We start from the raw sequence: 17,313 nt of genomic DNA, 5'->3' as shown, positions 1-17,313 counted from the left end.
GCTAACTTTGTATTTTCTTGCTTAAGTAAGCGTAGTTCATTTCCTATGAGATGCCTAAGCTTTCTACTGCTGACAGTCTATCTGAGACTCATCTCAGAATAGAAATGATCCTTTTCTTTCTTCCAGAATACCTGTTTTGCCCATGTCATTGCTGACAGAATGATCTCTCCCTTTCCTTATTTTGTCTTCTGAGCCTCTTAATATATATTTTCTCCCCTGTCCAACTAAGAAGGGGAGTAATAGACTGACTTTGGTGGGCCTCTGGCCTCCAGCCAGGGCTAAACCACCACACTCTTATTCTTTAAGAAAGCACATATACTTGTCTTTTTAATGGGAAAGATCCTCCAAGTCTATTCTCTTCTGAAGATTACGCATCTGCGACACATCAGAGATAAAGGATCAGCCAGAAAGATGGAGTAACTCATTGTATTTTTCACAGAATTATGTCCTATGGCAAGGGTATAAGTTACAGAGGTCAGCATACTGGTATTTGTAGCACCACTTCAAGCCAACACCACCTGTCACATTTTTCAAGATGACTGTGTGTGCTAGTGATTTCTGTAGTTCCCCAAAAACTTGAATACTTGTGAACAAGAGAAAATATTTTTCAAGACTTGAATAATTAGCACAGTTGACAGGTTATAGCAAAGACTTCATATATTGCTGTATTATGACATCCACTGTAGTAGAATGGTTTTTAGGATTTCAGGGGTGAATAAAAAAAAATGTGGAATAAATGTAGAGAGGAGGAAAGTTCTGCTTTATTTGATTCCTCCAGTGTCCAATAAAACTTCTTAATTTAGTTACTTCTCCAGACTGCAATTACAGAAGATTCCTTTTGGAGAGGAAAGTGAATTGTTTCCCTTTGGCATTATTAACCTTGGGTATACATTTTGCATTCCTTAATAAAGGTTGCACTGGAATAAATGCACGCTTTTGTTCAGGTTCCAACAAAGAATTCAAAAGAAAGGGAGACAGCAGTATTCAAAAAACATAAAACAAGTGAAGTATCAAGAAAAAAAGAGGTAGATAGCAGGAAAAAACAGATGAGAAATGCATTGTAGGAAGGCCTGAAGAGGCTGACATCACTTGATTTGCCTGGCACACATTAGCACTGCTGTGTTGTCAGGTTAGTTGCTCGATCTTGTAAAGATCTGAGTTACAACCCTTTGGAACCTATAAGTCATCAGTGTAAACTACCATAAGAGATGAATGAAGTCTTTTTGTTGTCTGTGTCTGGGAGTAGGTCAGGTCAAATGACAGAATTGTAGGGGTTGGAAGGGACCTCCAGAGATCATCGGATCCAACCCCCCTGCCAAAGCAGGTTCCCTCAGACGGGTCGCACAGACAGGCGTCCAGACGGGTCTTGAATATCTCCAGAGAAGGAGACTTCACAACTCCCCTGAGCGGCCTGTCCCAGTGCTCTGTCACCCTCACTGTGAAAAATCTGAGGGTTTTAGGTTGGGTTTTTTTTGGGGGGGGGCAGGAGGGAGAGAAAAAAAGCCACTTCGCTTTTATGTTAATATATTCATTTTGTTCTATGTGCTGAATTAATCAAGATTTACTAAGGACACAAGTCTCTATTATTCTGTGATTACATTCTTCTGTTTTGTAAAGGTGGTTGTGCCATTCATATTGTTGAGTTCTAATCTGTTGTCAGTTGGACTAGTGTAACTTTTCAAAGACACGAAATATTAAAGAGACTTTGTGGGGTTTGGAAATGAGACAATAATAAGGAATGATGGTTGGGGACACAGCCCCATTTAGCAATATTCAATAAAAAGGATCAGGTTGAAATGTGTGATCTCTTGGCTGATGACAGTAATGTTTTTTCTTACATTAGCCTTGTTCCCTTTTTTCGAGCGGATCCCTCTCTTTTCTTCTCCTTTTTGTTTGTTGGTACTTCCTTTTGGAGCACCATTTCCTTGCTCTTTAACTGTCTGACTGCCCTCATTATTTATCTGTGCAGTTCCAAACTGGCCCGCTGGCACTGTCTCCTGGTAGTCCTGCTCGCACCTTCCCCCTAACCCCTGGTGCTGATGGCTCCCAGGATGCTGATTCCAGTCAAGGCTGCATTCAGAAAGCTCATTACCAGCCTGTCAGAACACACTAATTACCATTCTACTCAAAAACTCCTCGGTAACACATAGTCACAGTCAGATAAATGAACTCCCCCTTTATCACAGGTCTTATTCCATGGCTCCTCAGTGAAGGGTGAATGCAATGTTCTGAATAACATTGGTGTTTAAATTATCACTTAATAAAATGATCAGATTGCGAGAGAATAGCACTTAAAACCTTGGGAAGTTTTTAAGCTGTATTCAGAGTCGGGCTTTAATGTATCAAATCCTCTTGGTTCACGTTTTTGAATTTGGTATTTTGAAATTACATTAAGGGCCTTGATTTTAAAAGATGTGTTGCAATAGCTGTTAGTAAAGAGAAGTAAGAATTAGATGATTTGATATTCAGAATTAGTGTAACAGTTGCAAACTGACTTTGTGTGATTCAGCAGTATATTGTCTAATTTTATGATGTTAGAATAAAATATAAAAATATAATTTTTTCATAAATGGAAGTTTTATGCAGAAACCACTCTGTTTCTGGAACACAGCGCTCTTGGGGGGTGTGTGTTTGTTTCATTGCAGGTATCTATAGGACTTCCAGTTTTATTAATGGTGCTCATTTTCCTCCCCTTCTTCCAGAGACTTCTGAGAAGAATTCCGTTAGTAGTTGGCAGAACGAGACTCCCACATCTGAAGAAACAGCAGCAGCCATTAAACTTCAAACCGTCTGGAGGGGGAATTATGTAAGGAAAGTTCTGAAGAGCAGAAAGCCAGGTGTGTCCTTAAAAAATGTTTCATAATTTACCTGATTCAAATACCTACTATATAGATTTTGCTACTAATTAATATTTAGTTAAAATGAACTGAAATGCAATAGAATGTTATAATTGAGTGTCTGATTTCTTATAAAGCTAGGAAAAGTGCTCAATCTAATCAATTAATTACCATATATGATACTAAATGCAGAGGAAGGACACCCCTGCTCCACACACCATCCTTTCCCCCCTCGCCTTTGTTTTTCTGGAAAGGTAGGTAAAATCCATACAGGAACCTAAGCATCATAATGGATTATCATCATCAGACAGCATCAGAGGCTGATGTTGTGCTCGAAAGACACTGTGCTGATAGTATTGTCATTCTTGTGTATATAAATAGAGGAATCTTACAAAACAGTTGAAGACTTGTGTTATATTTCTTATTTCATCTGGAATATTTTGTCCACATTCAGTGTCCACAATCCCAGAAGAAAGATAGGTAACAACAGAGAAATTTTGGGTAGAGCTGTAAGGATCAGGATCAAAGAAAGGCCTTGTATTTGCAAGATGTTAGTTTGTAATTTAAGAAAGGGAAGATTAAGAATGGGTTTACTATAATCTGTAAATACCCATATAAGAAAAGGAATTTGATAGCAACAAGGTCTTTAGTTTGAGATTCAAAGGATTAACAAGAAGGACTTTAGCCTGAGATTCAAATATTATGAATTGAATGCAGACAACTAGTAAAAGTGGCATTTTTTTTTGAAGTAAGGTATTTATCAGAACAAACCAAGATTTGTGGTGTTCTCTTCAATATTGAAAACTTTAAAATAAAACAGATACCCATCAAATTAAAAAATTAGTCATTTATATATGATGAAATAGCAATTAGTATGTTAACAGGACTGTTAAACAAAGTAAGATCAAAGTGATTCCTTCTAGTCTGACAGTATAGGAATGCCTGAGCATCATGACAAAGGAAACTGCTCCATTGGGAGATACATATTCCCTCCTCAGCAAGTTACCTCTATTCTGCTGGAAGCTTCTTGAGTTACCATCGTCATTGAGCTTTTCACCTATATATTGACCCACACCAGCTGATGTCTTCAATCTTTTGTGCTTTCATCTCTTCACCAGTGAATATGGTGCTACCTCTCTCCTAAACTATCACTTGTAGCCCATCTTGCTTAAGGTTTCTAAGTAGTCTAGTACCCTTCTGCTTGTCTTCATGAAGTGCCATGTAAATTAGGAATTTCTGTAAGCTTTCACTAGTGTTTCTAATTCTAAGTAATCCTCAATCTCAGAACCTATTCTTTTTCAGTTTAGATTTTAGTCATATGAAGACTATGTGAATATCCCAGATCATTCATTGTCTATAATGTATTTCTTAAACGTCTGATTTCCATTACCTTTAACTCTGGTAGTTTATTTACAGCGCTTTCCTTTGGATATTACCTTTTTTTTCCCTTTCTTTCCAGAAAACTATTCTTCTCCTCCTTTCCTGCATTATACTATCTATACTATCTATAATTTTTTTTGTCATTCCAGAACAGTGTTGCTATCCAGCCCCCACTCCCCTTTTTTTTTTAGATTTCACCTTTCATTTCTGTAATTTAATTGTTTATGCAATAGAGAAGTATTTCACCTAACTTTAGTTTTGAAAAGTAAGACAACGGGTCTAAAACAGTTGCCTACTGTGTTCATCTGTATTCTGTGGACAGAAGTAGACACCTTGAGATAGCGACACTTCCTGTCATCTGAAAGGTTATCAGGTGTGGGTGGGATGAATTACACACTGGAGCTGCCCAATTCTCTTCTTTTTAGCTACACAGATATCTTAGGTACATGCCTACCCCTTCGTAGTGTCTACATCTAGAAGCTTCTGGGAGCTAAACAGTTTATTCTTCAAGGACAGAGATCATCTCATATCACTGCAACATATTGCAGTGAACCAGCTGTAAATCAGAGAAAATATTGATCGCCTCACTTGTAGGAGTGCTGAAAAGTACAAGGTGATGATGAAGGGAATTTCCTCTGTCAAAGGAGAAATTAATTTTCAACTCAGTGAGACTTCTGCAAAATTCCAAATAAAAACTAATGATACATGAGACAACTTGTGTGAGTAGCATTTTTCTCAAGTATTTGGCAGGTGTATATTTAGAACAATACAAAACTTAGATGTTATATATATTTCTAACTTATTTTATAACTTCCAGGTACAAAAGAAAATGCTCTTGTCAAAGAAGCCTTGCAAAAATTGTGGACTGAAATTGGGTTTAATTTTGAACCATGTGCTATAATGCTGTTAAGGTAATCTTTAGTTAAACTATTATATTACAGTCATAAAATTACCATAAATTGCTGGTTCACAAAATAAAGAAATATCACAGAATCACTAGGTCGGGAAAGACCTTTGAGTCCAATCGTACCCATCCTCTATTAAACCATATCCCTGAGCACCACAACTACCCATCTTTTAAATACATGCAGGGATGTTGACTCAACCCCCTCCCTGGGCAGCCTGTTCCAATGCCCGACAACCATTTCGGTGAAGAACTTTTTCCTAATGTTTAATCTGAACCCGCCCTGGCACAGCTTGAGCCCATTCCCCCTCGTCCTATCGCTTTGGTAAAACCATTACTAGTTATAAAATTACAAAACATTTTTAAAATTATGAAGCTTTATTTGAAGGGATCATAGAATAATAGAATGGCATAGGTTGAAATGGGCCCCAAGGATCATAGAGTTCCAACCCCCTGCCACAGGCAGGGCCACCAACCTCCAGGCATGATCTAGACAAGGTTGCCCAGGGACCCATCCAACCTGGCCTTGAACACCTCCAGGGATGGGGCATCCAACACCTCTGGGCAGCCTGTTCCAGCACCTCACCACTCTCTCTGTAAAGAATTTCTCTCCTTATAGCTTCAATCCTTTCCCCCTTGTCCTGCCATTGTCTACCCTTTTAAAAAGTTGATTCCCCTCCTGTTTATAAGCTCCCTTCAGGTACTGGAAGGCTGCAATGAGGTCCCCCTGCAGCCTTCTCTTCTCCAGGCTGAACAAGCCCAGCTCCCCCAGTCTCTCTTCATAGGGCAGGTGCTCCAGCCCTCTAATCATCTTTGTGGCCTCCTCAGAACCCTCTCCAAGAGTTCTACATCATTCTTGTACTGGGGGCCCCAGATCTGGACACAGTACTCCAGATGGGGCCTCACAAGGGCAGAGTAGAGAGGGACAACCACCTCCCTGTCCCTGCTGACCACCCCTCTTCTGAGGGAACCCAGGATACCACTGGCCTTCCGAGCTGCAAAAGCACACTGCTGGCTCATGTTAAGTTTCTCATTCACCAGAACCCCCAAGTCCTTCTCAGCAGGACTACTGTGAAGGAGTCATTCTTCAATTCTGTATATATGTATGGGATTCCTCCAGCCCAAGTGCAAGACCTCACACTTTTGATGAGAGGTTTTTGCGTGAAGATATACTATGCTTTATTGTCTGTACCCTACATGAGTAGAACTAGCAAATACAATCTTCAGGGTATGTGTGTTACAGATGTTTTCCTATACCTTGAGCTATAATATTAATTTTCTCCTGTATTTAAGTTTTTTTAATATCCTGTATGCTATTTCATAAGTATAAATATGATACTGATTCATTAACTAAGCAGCCAGTCAGGGGATTTTTAAAAGTTTTGATTAAAGCTGTCTCTTAAGGAATCCTGGTTGATATTAGAAAGAAGATAATTATACTATGTAACTGTACCACAGTTGATATCATCAAACAATTTGTTTGTAGCACTTGCATGAAGGAAAGATGTATTTCTAAGTATGTGCTCTCCATGGTATTTAATGATAGCTGTTGCAAAGATGGCTACTCTAATTTCAACAGCATTCCTTAAGTTGTTTGTAAGTATGATGCTTTTGGGATCACATAAGGAAAAGCCTCACGCACAAGCAGAGCAAAACCAGGGATTCATACCCCACTGCCCATGGGCAGGCAGGTGTTCAGCCATCCCCAGGAAAGCAGAGCTCCATCACGCATAACAGTTACTTGGGAAGACAAACACCATCACCCTGAACATCCCTTTTCCTTCCTTCCTTCCTCTTCCCCCAGCTTTATATGCTGAGCATGATGTCATATGGTATGGAATAACCCTTTGGTCAGTTGGGGTTAGTTGTCCTGGCTGTGTCCCCTTCCAGCTTCTTGTGCACCCCCAGCCTCCTCGCTCACGGCGTGGAATGAGAAACAGAAGAGACCTTGGCTCTCTGTAAGCACTGCTCAGCAGTAAAAAAAAAATAAAAGTCTCTATAATCAGCAATGTTTTCATCACAAATCCCAAATGTCGCCTCATACTAGCTATTGTGAACAGATTTAACTCAATCCCATTAAGTTACAGGACTTTGCAAGGGAAAGAAGATTTATAAGAAGAATTTTAAACCTTCAATTCATGCGTAACCTTATTTATAATTTAACTGGTTGTGTATTATAAAATATACCCCTACTACAAAGGATTTTAGTCCTTTTGTAATATGCAGGAGGTTCTTCTATCTCAAGTATCTCAGTTCAGCTCCTTTTTAACCATAAGCCTCACCAAAGCCAAGGAGGGCTTCACCGGAGCCAGGGACTGAGCAGTGGTGTATCTTGAGCTGCAGCAGTTGTTCATTTCCAGTTTGCAGGTACTGGGCTGACAATCCTGAGGAACAGTTATTTTGAGATCACAGCCTCATTTAGCAGGCTGTTATTTACAATCACACCTAAAATGAACAGAATTCTTCTGTTTTGAATAGTCCAGAGCCTTTTGGAAGAGTTCATTGGCTTTCTGCATGACCAATATGACAAGGCCTTTCCTGTTAATTCAGAAGCAACATAAATCTGTAATGGGATGGGATTCCAGTCATGCACAAAACACTGTTAGTCATGATAAGCATGAATTAAAGATATTTGTCCTCTTGATTAAATTTAAATATTTATCTTGTTTTTTGCTTTCCAGAGAAATGTTTAAAAGAAACTGTACATCAATTGAAAAGTTTCCTTGTTATGAAGATGAGTGGTGCAAAATCTCTTTTGCCGACTATGCTGTAACATACGCTGATCAGCCACCAAATGTGTGGTTTGTGCTTTTTAGGTGAGTTTCATACAGTCCTATATAACTCTTAGAGGGAAGAGGTGTTGATACATAATGGTTTTTCATTAACTAGCTTTAAAAAATGTAAGTTTACATGTTTACTTTGCTTAAATTCCAATGTATAGCTTTACTTCATATTACATAATTTTATTTGTGAAAATTATTTTAATATAGTTGGTTTTTTTTTTTTTTTTTTTTTTAGGGAAATATTTCTTGTTCCAGAAGATATGCTTATAGTGCCAAAGGTGTCTACCACTATCCCTTCCTGTAGGCTTCATGTTGTCGATAATGACACACTGGAGGAAATGCCACATGTCTTTTTCAAAGTGGCACCTCACGTTTATCACAAAAATAAGGTAAATGCAAAGAGTGGTTGTGAAAAGTATAGTTTTTAAAATAATAGCAATTGCATGTATTCTGTGGAGAGTTTCAGCTATTTAATAAAGTTCTGCTTAGAAATGCATGCTTTTTTATTAGCAATTTTTAACAGAGACTAGCAGTGATGTGCTTCTGTTCTAAACCTTTAATAGTGAAGATATAGCCCTAAATTTCTTTAAATTTTTTACTATTTCTAAATGGAGACAATCATCCAACTTCCCTGTGCTGGGCTACTCTGTAGCAATGTGGTTGCTGTTGATGCTGTCTGTCTGAGAGAACAACCTTCAAGAATCAGAGGCCAAACTAACAGTGCAGTTTGAATAGTCTTTTAAGTCATGCTAACAATAATTAAATTCATGTGTCTTCTGGTGCTAATGATAATTGCAACATTGATGCAACATACAGCTTTACATATGCTACCCCTCAAAGCCTGTATGTTACCTCAGAAGTGTTAGTGCAAATTACTTCTAAAAAATAACTGTATTGTGAAATAATTCACAGCTTCCCCCCCTCCTGCCTTTTCATCTTTAGACTAATGAATACAGTTTTTTCAGACTGTCTTTGCAAGTTGCATGTTCTACAATCTTGATTACTCTCTCTTCTGGACCCTTTCCAATAGCTGTTGTTTTTTTTCCTTGTTTATCATGCACAACAATGAGCACAGTAAACTTTGCACCAAGGATTAACTTGTGACCACACAAATGAGTATTGAAGAACTAGTGGTCTTGTGGGCTTTATATCTGCATATATATCCATCTGTGATGCTTGTGCTATTTTGCAACATCATCGTTGACTCGTACTTCTGCAACCTTAGGTGCTTTCCTGAAGAACTGTATCCTGCAGTTTATTATTCTTGACTAAATGTAGTGTGTTTCATCACCAATTTTGATGCTATTTTTTCAGACTATTTCTTAGTTTAAAATAATTTTGAATTCTTTTTTTCCTCCTTAACTTTGTAGTATCAGCTAAATAAATATATACATTCTCCATTCTACCATCCACATTACTGATAAAAATACTGAATGGCATCAGGTTGAGTTTAGATCTTTAAAACCCATCCTGCCTTTCCAAAAGGAGCTGTGAATTTGTGCTTTCTGGATGTGATTATCCAACATTCCCCCAGTTTCTTCATTAAGGCATCATTTCCTTAGGCTTAGAAGAATAATCAAAGAGACAGTGTCTGGTGTGTCCTTCATTCTCATAGTATACTTTCCTATAGAAGAATTCTTGATTGGTTTTGTGGGAGTTGTTTTTTGCAGTCTTTTTGCTATGTTGAGGGGGTCACAAGGAATGAATTTTGTTATTTCATGATGTCTTCAGCTGTTGGAGTTCTGCTGACTGATTATTTTCTATACGCTTTTGTCCATCTGAAAGTAAAACACTGCAGTTCTGTAGCCTTCCAGTACCTTCCCTGGCCTCTTAATTTAAAAGTTTTGTGATCGTTTTAATCTGTTATTTGCTCATCCTTCAAACAGTACAGACGTTCATCAGACCTAACCAATCCAGCACTAAATTTAACTATGTAATCTCTGATGACTTCCCATTCTGTCCTGCCTCTTAGCTTTTTGATATTACCCCTAATGTTAACAATTCTAGCCACACGCTCGCAGCTGACCTTTTAGTGAAGATGTTCACATTTTAGTCTCCTCAGTCTCATCTGCCAATAACAAGGAATTTATGCCAGGTGCAGTCTAACAGTTTCTGGTCCTTCTTTTGTAACTTGCAATTTTATCAGACAATTTTGCACTAGAACTTGCCTTATCTAGTGTTTATAGTGAGTATTAGCTGAACATGATGGGTAAGTACTAACACCACTGGAGGACTATGCTTAAAAATGAAGGGTTGCAGACAAGCTTTTCAAGCTCTCAAAACAAACTTGGGATCCTCAGAGATGGGGTGTGGATTCTACCAGACAGGAAAATTCAGTTTGGGATCCAACAGTGGCAAGTGGCAGGATGCAAAAAGAAATCTCAGTGGTGAGCACTACTTTCTGCTTTTCAGGAAAGTGATGGGTTGTGAAAAAAACAATCACAACTTCAGATATATTTCAAACCCTATCTCTGCATCTGTCCTGCTTGGCAGGATACAGATGTCTGGTTCTGCCTGGTAAGGCAGGTTTTCCAATGTTCCTGATTTTAGTAATTCTTTCTCAGATCTTCTCCCATTTAACATGTCTTTCTTGAATAAGTATGTCAAAAAATGTGCACAGCATTCCAAATAAAATCTTACCAACACTTTGTGCAGCAGAGTGTTTTTAATATTGGAAATGCTTGTTTTGCTATACACTATCCCACCTGGCGCATTCCTCAATGTTTTTTCTATGGGTGCAGCACAATAGCCTCAGAGATTCTGTCACTAAGTAATGAAAATGGCCCTATTTCTTTTATTCTATTCCTGCTCTTCCTTATTGAAGAAGTCCCCACTTAGAGCAGACTTTTTTGATATTATTCTCTAAACTCATGACTTACAATTTATAATATTAAATGTGGTTCATATCAGTAAAGAGTGATTTTGGTTTAAGAGTATTAAAACAGAATTGTGAAGGTATGCTGTGTTTTTCTACTTGTTCTTATTACATTTCTTAATCTCTGCTACTGAATTTCTCAGTAAGAATATAGTCTTATACTACACAATTTAATTTTTCTGCCTATTTGTAAATGGTTCATTAATGTTTCAGTGGACTTGCAAAAGCTATTGAAAGTCCTATTGATGTTTTGACATTAGGCAATTATTATGAAACACAGAATACAGTGGTATTATTCTAATCTGTTACCTTTCTTTTTAATAATATTTTGTAAAAAAATAGTCAATGGTGGAATACATCAAGCAAGAAATTACACAGTATGCCTGAGTTCCTAAATGTCGATCTTGTAATAGAAAAATCCTCTTTTTTGCTTTTCTTTTTTAAAATACAAACCTACCTGCTAGTTGTTCTGCTTCAACATTCTGGGTCAGCAATGTACAAGAGAGCTAAAAAGAAATCCTATCAAAAGATATTGTTATTCTGCTGCAGAACACTCTCCTGGAACACATTAAAGTTGATTTTAGGATGATTGACAATAAGCATAAAATCTAGCAATAATGTCTGTCATCTTTCTGCAGACAGAAAGTAGTTGCTTGTTTTCCATTATTTGCATTTTTTTTTTTTGCATTAAATTTTCTTCTGTGGTATTGTTTTTCTGCTGCTAGATACAGTCAGTTTTAGTGTTTGGTTTTTTGACTTCAGCTGTTTGTTATTCAGAAGCCTTTTGAACAAATCGTAGAAAAGGATAAAGAGAAGCACTCCTCAAGCTTCAGCTGACCATCACAGAAGAGTTTAAGAAATCATCACTAGAACTTATTTAACCTAGAAAATAGAAGTCTGTTTCAGCAAGGATGCTGATCGGTTATTTGTCTTCACTATTCATAGAAGGACATAATGTAATCACCTTACTTTAACAAAAAGTTAATTTAGGTGCAGTATTAAAACCAGAGCCTTTCTGATTCTAGCGGTAGTGAATTGTAACAAGGTATCTAAGGAGGAAATGAAACCTCTCAAAGTTTTTTAAGAAAGGGCACAAACCTGATGGGGTTGTTTAGATCTATTTCCTTATTTCTCAGTAGTGACTGATGATTACTCAGTGTTCCTAGCAGCTGCAAATTGCAGTTATTGTGCTTTCTAATTGCTTATAGTATTCAGAAGGTGCCCACTCAAACAGGGTTTTTTAATCGTAAGTCTAAATTTTCAGTATTTTTATAGTGAACATTAAGATTGTGTAGCATCCTTATAAATAGGTATACTACCAAAAATGTTTCTCTCATGAGCACAGGATGCTGTCAGAGAGCACTTGAATATCTGGATAATTCCCTCTTGGTTTCCAAGTGTACTTGGTGAGAACAGGGAAGGACTTCACCTAAATGCTTAAACAGATATTAAATAAGTGAGCTCTCTGAATCATAGCTTTGAATGGTTGCCATTACTTTGTAGCAATTAAAGGGTATAAAGTGCCTTACAGTGACTATTACACAGACTGGATCTCTGAATCATTTCTTTTGCCTTCATTCTAAATATTCACTAGGCCGGAAGTCCCAATCCTATTTATTATAAGAATTTTTCCACAAAGTTTTTTTACTGGCAAATACTGATTTATTTTAAATGAAATTTAGCATAAGAGTCTTATTATACCTGCCCCTAAAAATACCTCACAGCTTTGAAGTTTGAAGAGATTGAATTTGACTTCCTGTGTAACATTTTGCTACATATAAATTCCTGTAAGAGATGCCTGTTAAGTTAGACGACAATAGAGCTGCAAGATTCTTACTTAGGAGGGACATCTTATTATAGTGGTAGGTGTAATATGGACAAAAAGTGTGTTGCATGGAGTGCTAGAATGCATTGTGAGTAGTGTTACTGCCAAGTAAAACTGACTTGTTTGCTCCTTTCAGAAAGGATACACGTTTATGGCTGAAGCACATTCTGGTGACCTACCTGTGGCAGCTGGAAGATGGAGGCTCCGGCTCATTGGTTCTCACAGTCCACTCCCATTTCTCTCTCGTGACGCTGTAAATAATGTCTATTCTACTAAAGAAATTAAAGAGTATTACATACCCAATGAAAAGCAAGAAATCTTCAGGTAAGTACTGAGGGAAGAATGTTTAAATTCTGCTATTTATATGGACCATCCCTGTCAGAATTGTATGTTCTTTTTCTTAGAAGGGGAGGTTATTAAGGCAAATACCTGAATTTTATGGGCTGTCACTGTGGAATATCAACTTCAACAAATTTGTGAAAGCATTATTCTCTGAAATATTTGCACTACTTAATGAAAAACTCATATGAAGTACACAGACTATAACTTGAAAATCACAGTAAAAGTATTTTGTACTTCTGTAAGCTCTGTCTCGAAATCTTACCCATATGTCAATTGCTGAAATTCCATAATATTTTGAGAAAATAAATATGCAATGAAATCAAGATTTTGCAGGTAGGGAGGAGAATTAAAGTTTGGCTTATTTGTGTATTTATTTTTAGCTATTCAGATAGCTTTAAATAATACAGAAATACATTTTATTTTCTGATATGTCAGACCAATCTTGCACTGTTGACAGAACAATTTATGTGCTTTTTTAGCAGAACATATTTAATAAAAATATTATTATTTCATTTTTATTAATACTTTTTAAATTTATTAAAGTTTATTCCAGTTGAGCTTTAGTTCAGAACCAATGCTGACTAAATCACTGTACTTAAGATTTTAGACAAAGTACTACACACTGCACTAAAACAAGCCCCATGCTTAGAGCTGATTAAATGTATATATATTTTGAAGGTTAATTCTAGGTCATTTTGACTTGATTCCATACCTTTTTTTTTCAAATCAATGCATTATTCTTGGGATAGAGCTCTATTCAAGAGAAGTAATCCACTTCAATATAACTGAAGAAAGCATGTAATGGAAGTATGAAAAATGCACTGAAATTCTGTAAAATCTCTCCTCCTTGGTGAGGTTTTTTTTTTAGCTTGTTTGCTTTCTTAGCCTTGGATGTTGCCAGTCCATTAAAAATTGTATTTTAAAATATTTATACATTTTTGGCTCAAAATATGCTGAATTCAGGGTGACAGAGGCTTTGTGTATTGCTTGTTTGCTTTCTTAATGAGTTTAGTCTAACAATTTGAATTTATAGACAAAAAGCAATTGATACAGAAAGTTATGGATAACAACAAATATATTATTTAAATTTATTCCTAACACTCTAATATTACAATCTTAATTCCACAGTCCTTTAAGTTGACCAGAGTAGCAGCTGCTGTCAAATAAGATAGCTTTACCCTTTTGAAAACAAACCTTTCACTGAGCTTTTCTACAGAAAGCTTAGTCCACCAGATTGCAGGAAAACAGCTGACTACAAACTCAATTTTCCTTCCTGGTCAGCACAACGTTTAGGTACTTTTCCTAAAAAAGAATGATCTGGTTTTATTGCTATAGCTGGTTTTATTGCCATAATTTTTTTCTTCCTCTTTAGGTATTCAGTAAAAGTCACAGCATCACATATTGCTACACTGCAGGTACAGACCTCTAAATCAGATGTGTTCATTAAACTGCAAGTCCTAGATAATGAGGAAGAAATTGTGAGTGTCACTGGAAAGGGCCATGCAGTCATCCCTGCCTTTAACTTCTTGAGTAAAGAAACGCTTTTGAGCTCCCACTGTAAGTATTGTGTAATGTATTTGTTAATTTTATTGACTGAGGGATATATATTCTTACAGTAACTTCAGGAAATCACAGAAAATGTTATTTTGATTTTGAAGGGCTGTTTAATTTTACTGTTCAGAAATAACAAACATTGTTGGATGAGGTACATAAATCTTAGGCCTATTGTCAGCAATTGTCCCTGTAGTGCCCAGGTATTTTTAAACAAAAATGAAGTATCATCTCCCTGCTCCCGCTATGCTTCTTATCTGTAACAGATATTAGATGCTACTGCTGTGCCATCTTAACTTTCTTCATAATCCTCATTTGTTTCCCTTCTCTTCTTAATCAAGTTCTTTCCTTTTTTAATCTTTCTGGGATTGTATACTGTTTTTCATTTTCACTGTATCTATGAGTCTAATTTTTAAAATTATATTCTTCATAAACATTGCAGATTTGCTCAAATACAGCAGTTGTTTATAAGCAAACAAGTCAGCTAGTGCACTTTCCATGGACACATCTATAGATCAATGTTGTAAGATATTAAAGTCTTCAGTCTTTTTATGAAGACTTTAGAACAGTAAATCTTCTGTAAATCAATCAGTTTCTGCCTGTTTGAGCATATTCAGAACCCGAGGCAAAGAAATTGTTCAAATACTGGATTATTGCTTCACTAAAGCCCAAAATAGCATCATATTTCATGTGCTCACCTCCGCTATTTTGAACTCTGTAGTTTTCTAGCAGGATCCTTTAGAAAGATGTTTTCTCTAAATTTCCAATGCTGTGTGGGAAAAAAACCTAATTTAATCATGTTTATGAAACATCTTGATTCCTGTCTCAACTGCACCTTGTTATTACCAGAGATCTAAAATTATATGCTATGGAGTGTAATTCATCAGATGACAGTGTTGTGGTTTTAAGGGAAGTCATGGGGAAGCTGTCATGATTCTGTCTGAGTTACTAAGATAATCAATAGCTATTTATAGTTACAGGTTTTGGAATGTGGGAATAGATTAGTAAACTTAATAGTAGACTGGAGGAAATATAAGCGAGAAAGCTATAAAATATCTTAGATTAGAGTCAGTATCACAATACTTGAAATAAATTGCCATGTTACCCTCAGTAAAGTGAAGGAGAGACTTTCAGGAAACCATCTTGTTGGCAAAGATCATAGTCTGAGGACTGAAATAAGTTAAAAGGCACAATCAGGTGAAAGAGAAGAGAAATGCTGGAGGACAGGGCAGAAAAACTAAGAGGGACAGTGGGTCTTTGCTACACTGGCAGGGGACATAGGTGAGTAGAACTTTACAAAATAGCCTCAGCAAGCAGACACAGAAATTAGGTTTCTATGTCTCATTCTTAAGTGCAGTGATATAAATAATTTCTGATAATTGAAAATTATTTTAATCCATTGTGATTCATTTAATGAAATACATTATATTAATGTGATTGAAAACGGGAAGGTTGTCATGTCAGGTTCCTATTCAGCAGTGAAGCCTATAAAAAAGTGTTTTGATATTAGAGTGTATTCGAAGGTAAATTAATATTCTGATGCCATTTAAGTGTGTGTGAGTGCACAAAGAGCTGTCATTTGGCAGGAACGACTGTGAAGCTGTTAACTGTTTGATGAGGTTTTTTTACTGCTAGTGTTATTTTCACAGTACTAGACCAAGTAGCCTTAATGTTGAAGCTCTTTTTTTCCTATATATATGCATCCTGTATATCAGAAAGAAGACGTTTTGTGCAAGGGTTCCAAATCTTCCAGAGCATCCAAACTAAACAAAAGGATTTGGAAATGTGCTCTGTATAACCAATACAACAGTGTTATTTTCCCAGACCTGCTCCATGCCTGTAGGTGCAATTTATAGTACCATAGAAGCATGTTTCTTTCCTATTGTCAAAAGCATTAGGAAAGGAGGGCCTGTACAAAAACAATACAGGAACCTCCATAAATAGTGATGCCAAGTTCAGGTGGACGTTTGTACCGCTGATACTCAGTACAAGAACATTCATATTGTCAGTATCTAGTTGTTCTCTAAAAAAGTATTTTCACAGAATAGGAAGTCAGAAACTACTGCTGTACCATCAGCATCAAACTTCTTAGTTAAAAAAGAATCTTCAAGTTTGATATGTATCTGGTATCGAGCATTCTGACTCTCATAGAACTGATCACTGCTGCCAGAGGTACTGTTAAAGGACTCTGTTGTGAAAACATCACCAATAACATGTTATCCCCCTTTCCAACTCACACCTGTTAATTCATCTCCAGTCACAGCTGGTTTATTTCAGAGGAATTAGAACTGAAATTTCAGAGGTATTAGAACTGAACTCAGGTTTCTGCTTTCTGGATTAATAGTCTTTATAGCTCAAAACCTAAATTGAACCAATTGATTTTGAATATATTTACCTCTTCTCAGATGTAGGAATGACTGGAACCTCAAACATGTACTTGCCAAGGAAAACGTTACATAGACACATTGCAAGCAAAGCTTTTTGTTGATACAAACACAGCAGCCCTGTAAGAACAGATGGGCAAATGAATGCTAACAGTCCTTTTATTATACATAATAGCAGTCTGATACAATCCAGTGTCAAAGTATCAATATCTCCTTCAGATATTGTTTGAGTCTGGAACCAGGGTGGGCAGGAGCTCCTTCTAGTCAAGAGCTTTGCTTAGGAAAACCAATACTGAATAGTTATGTATGTAGTAAGAAAAATAATCTGGTGTCACAGTACCACCTGGTGACAGTTCCTAGAACTATTGTTTTGGATGTGTATGCATTGTGAGGTTTTGTGTAATCTTTCCAGCAAGGAAAGCTTCGTGAGTC

The 17,313-nt window shown here is 36.8% G+C and overlaps 1 protein-coding gene across 1 annotated transcript in view; it reads left to right on the top strand.

Annotated features, from left to right (window-relative positions):
• The window catches only part of ADGB (androglobin), a gene marked incomplete at both ends in the record, with an annotated part of 103,665 nt that overhangs the window by 67,184 nt on the left and 19,168 nt on the right, over positions 1-17,313 (top strand). Inside the window, 6 exon segments of the mRNA XM_084261049.1 lie at positions 2,703-2,837; positions 5,035-5,128; positions 7,803-7,937; positions 8,140-8,293; positions 12,741-12,928; positions 14,319-14,503. Coding sequence (XP_084117175.1) covers positions 2,703-2,837; positions 5,035-5,128; positions 7,803-7,937; positions 8,140-8,293; positions 12,741-12,928; positions 14,319-14,503 — 891 coding nt within the window.

Source organism: Gallinula chloropus, assembly GCF_964237585.1.
Source record: "Gallinula chloropus genome assembly, chromosome: 3".
Classification (NCBI taxonomy): domain Eukaryota; kingdom Metazoa; phylum Chordata; class Aves; order Gruiformes; family Rallidae; genus Gallinula; species Gallinula chloropus.
This window is presented reverse-complemented; position numbering and strand designations above follow the sequence as displayed.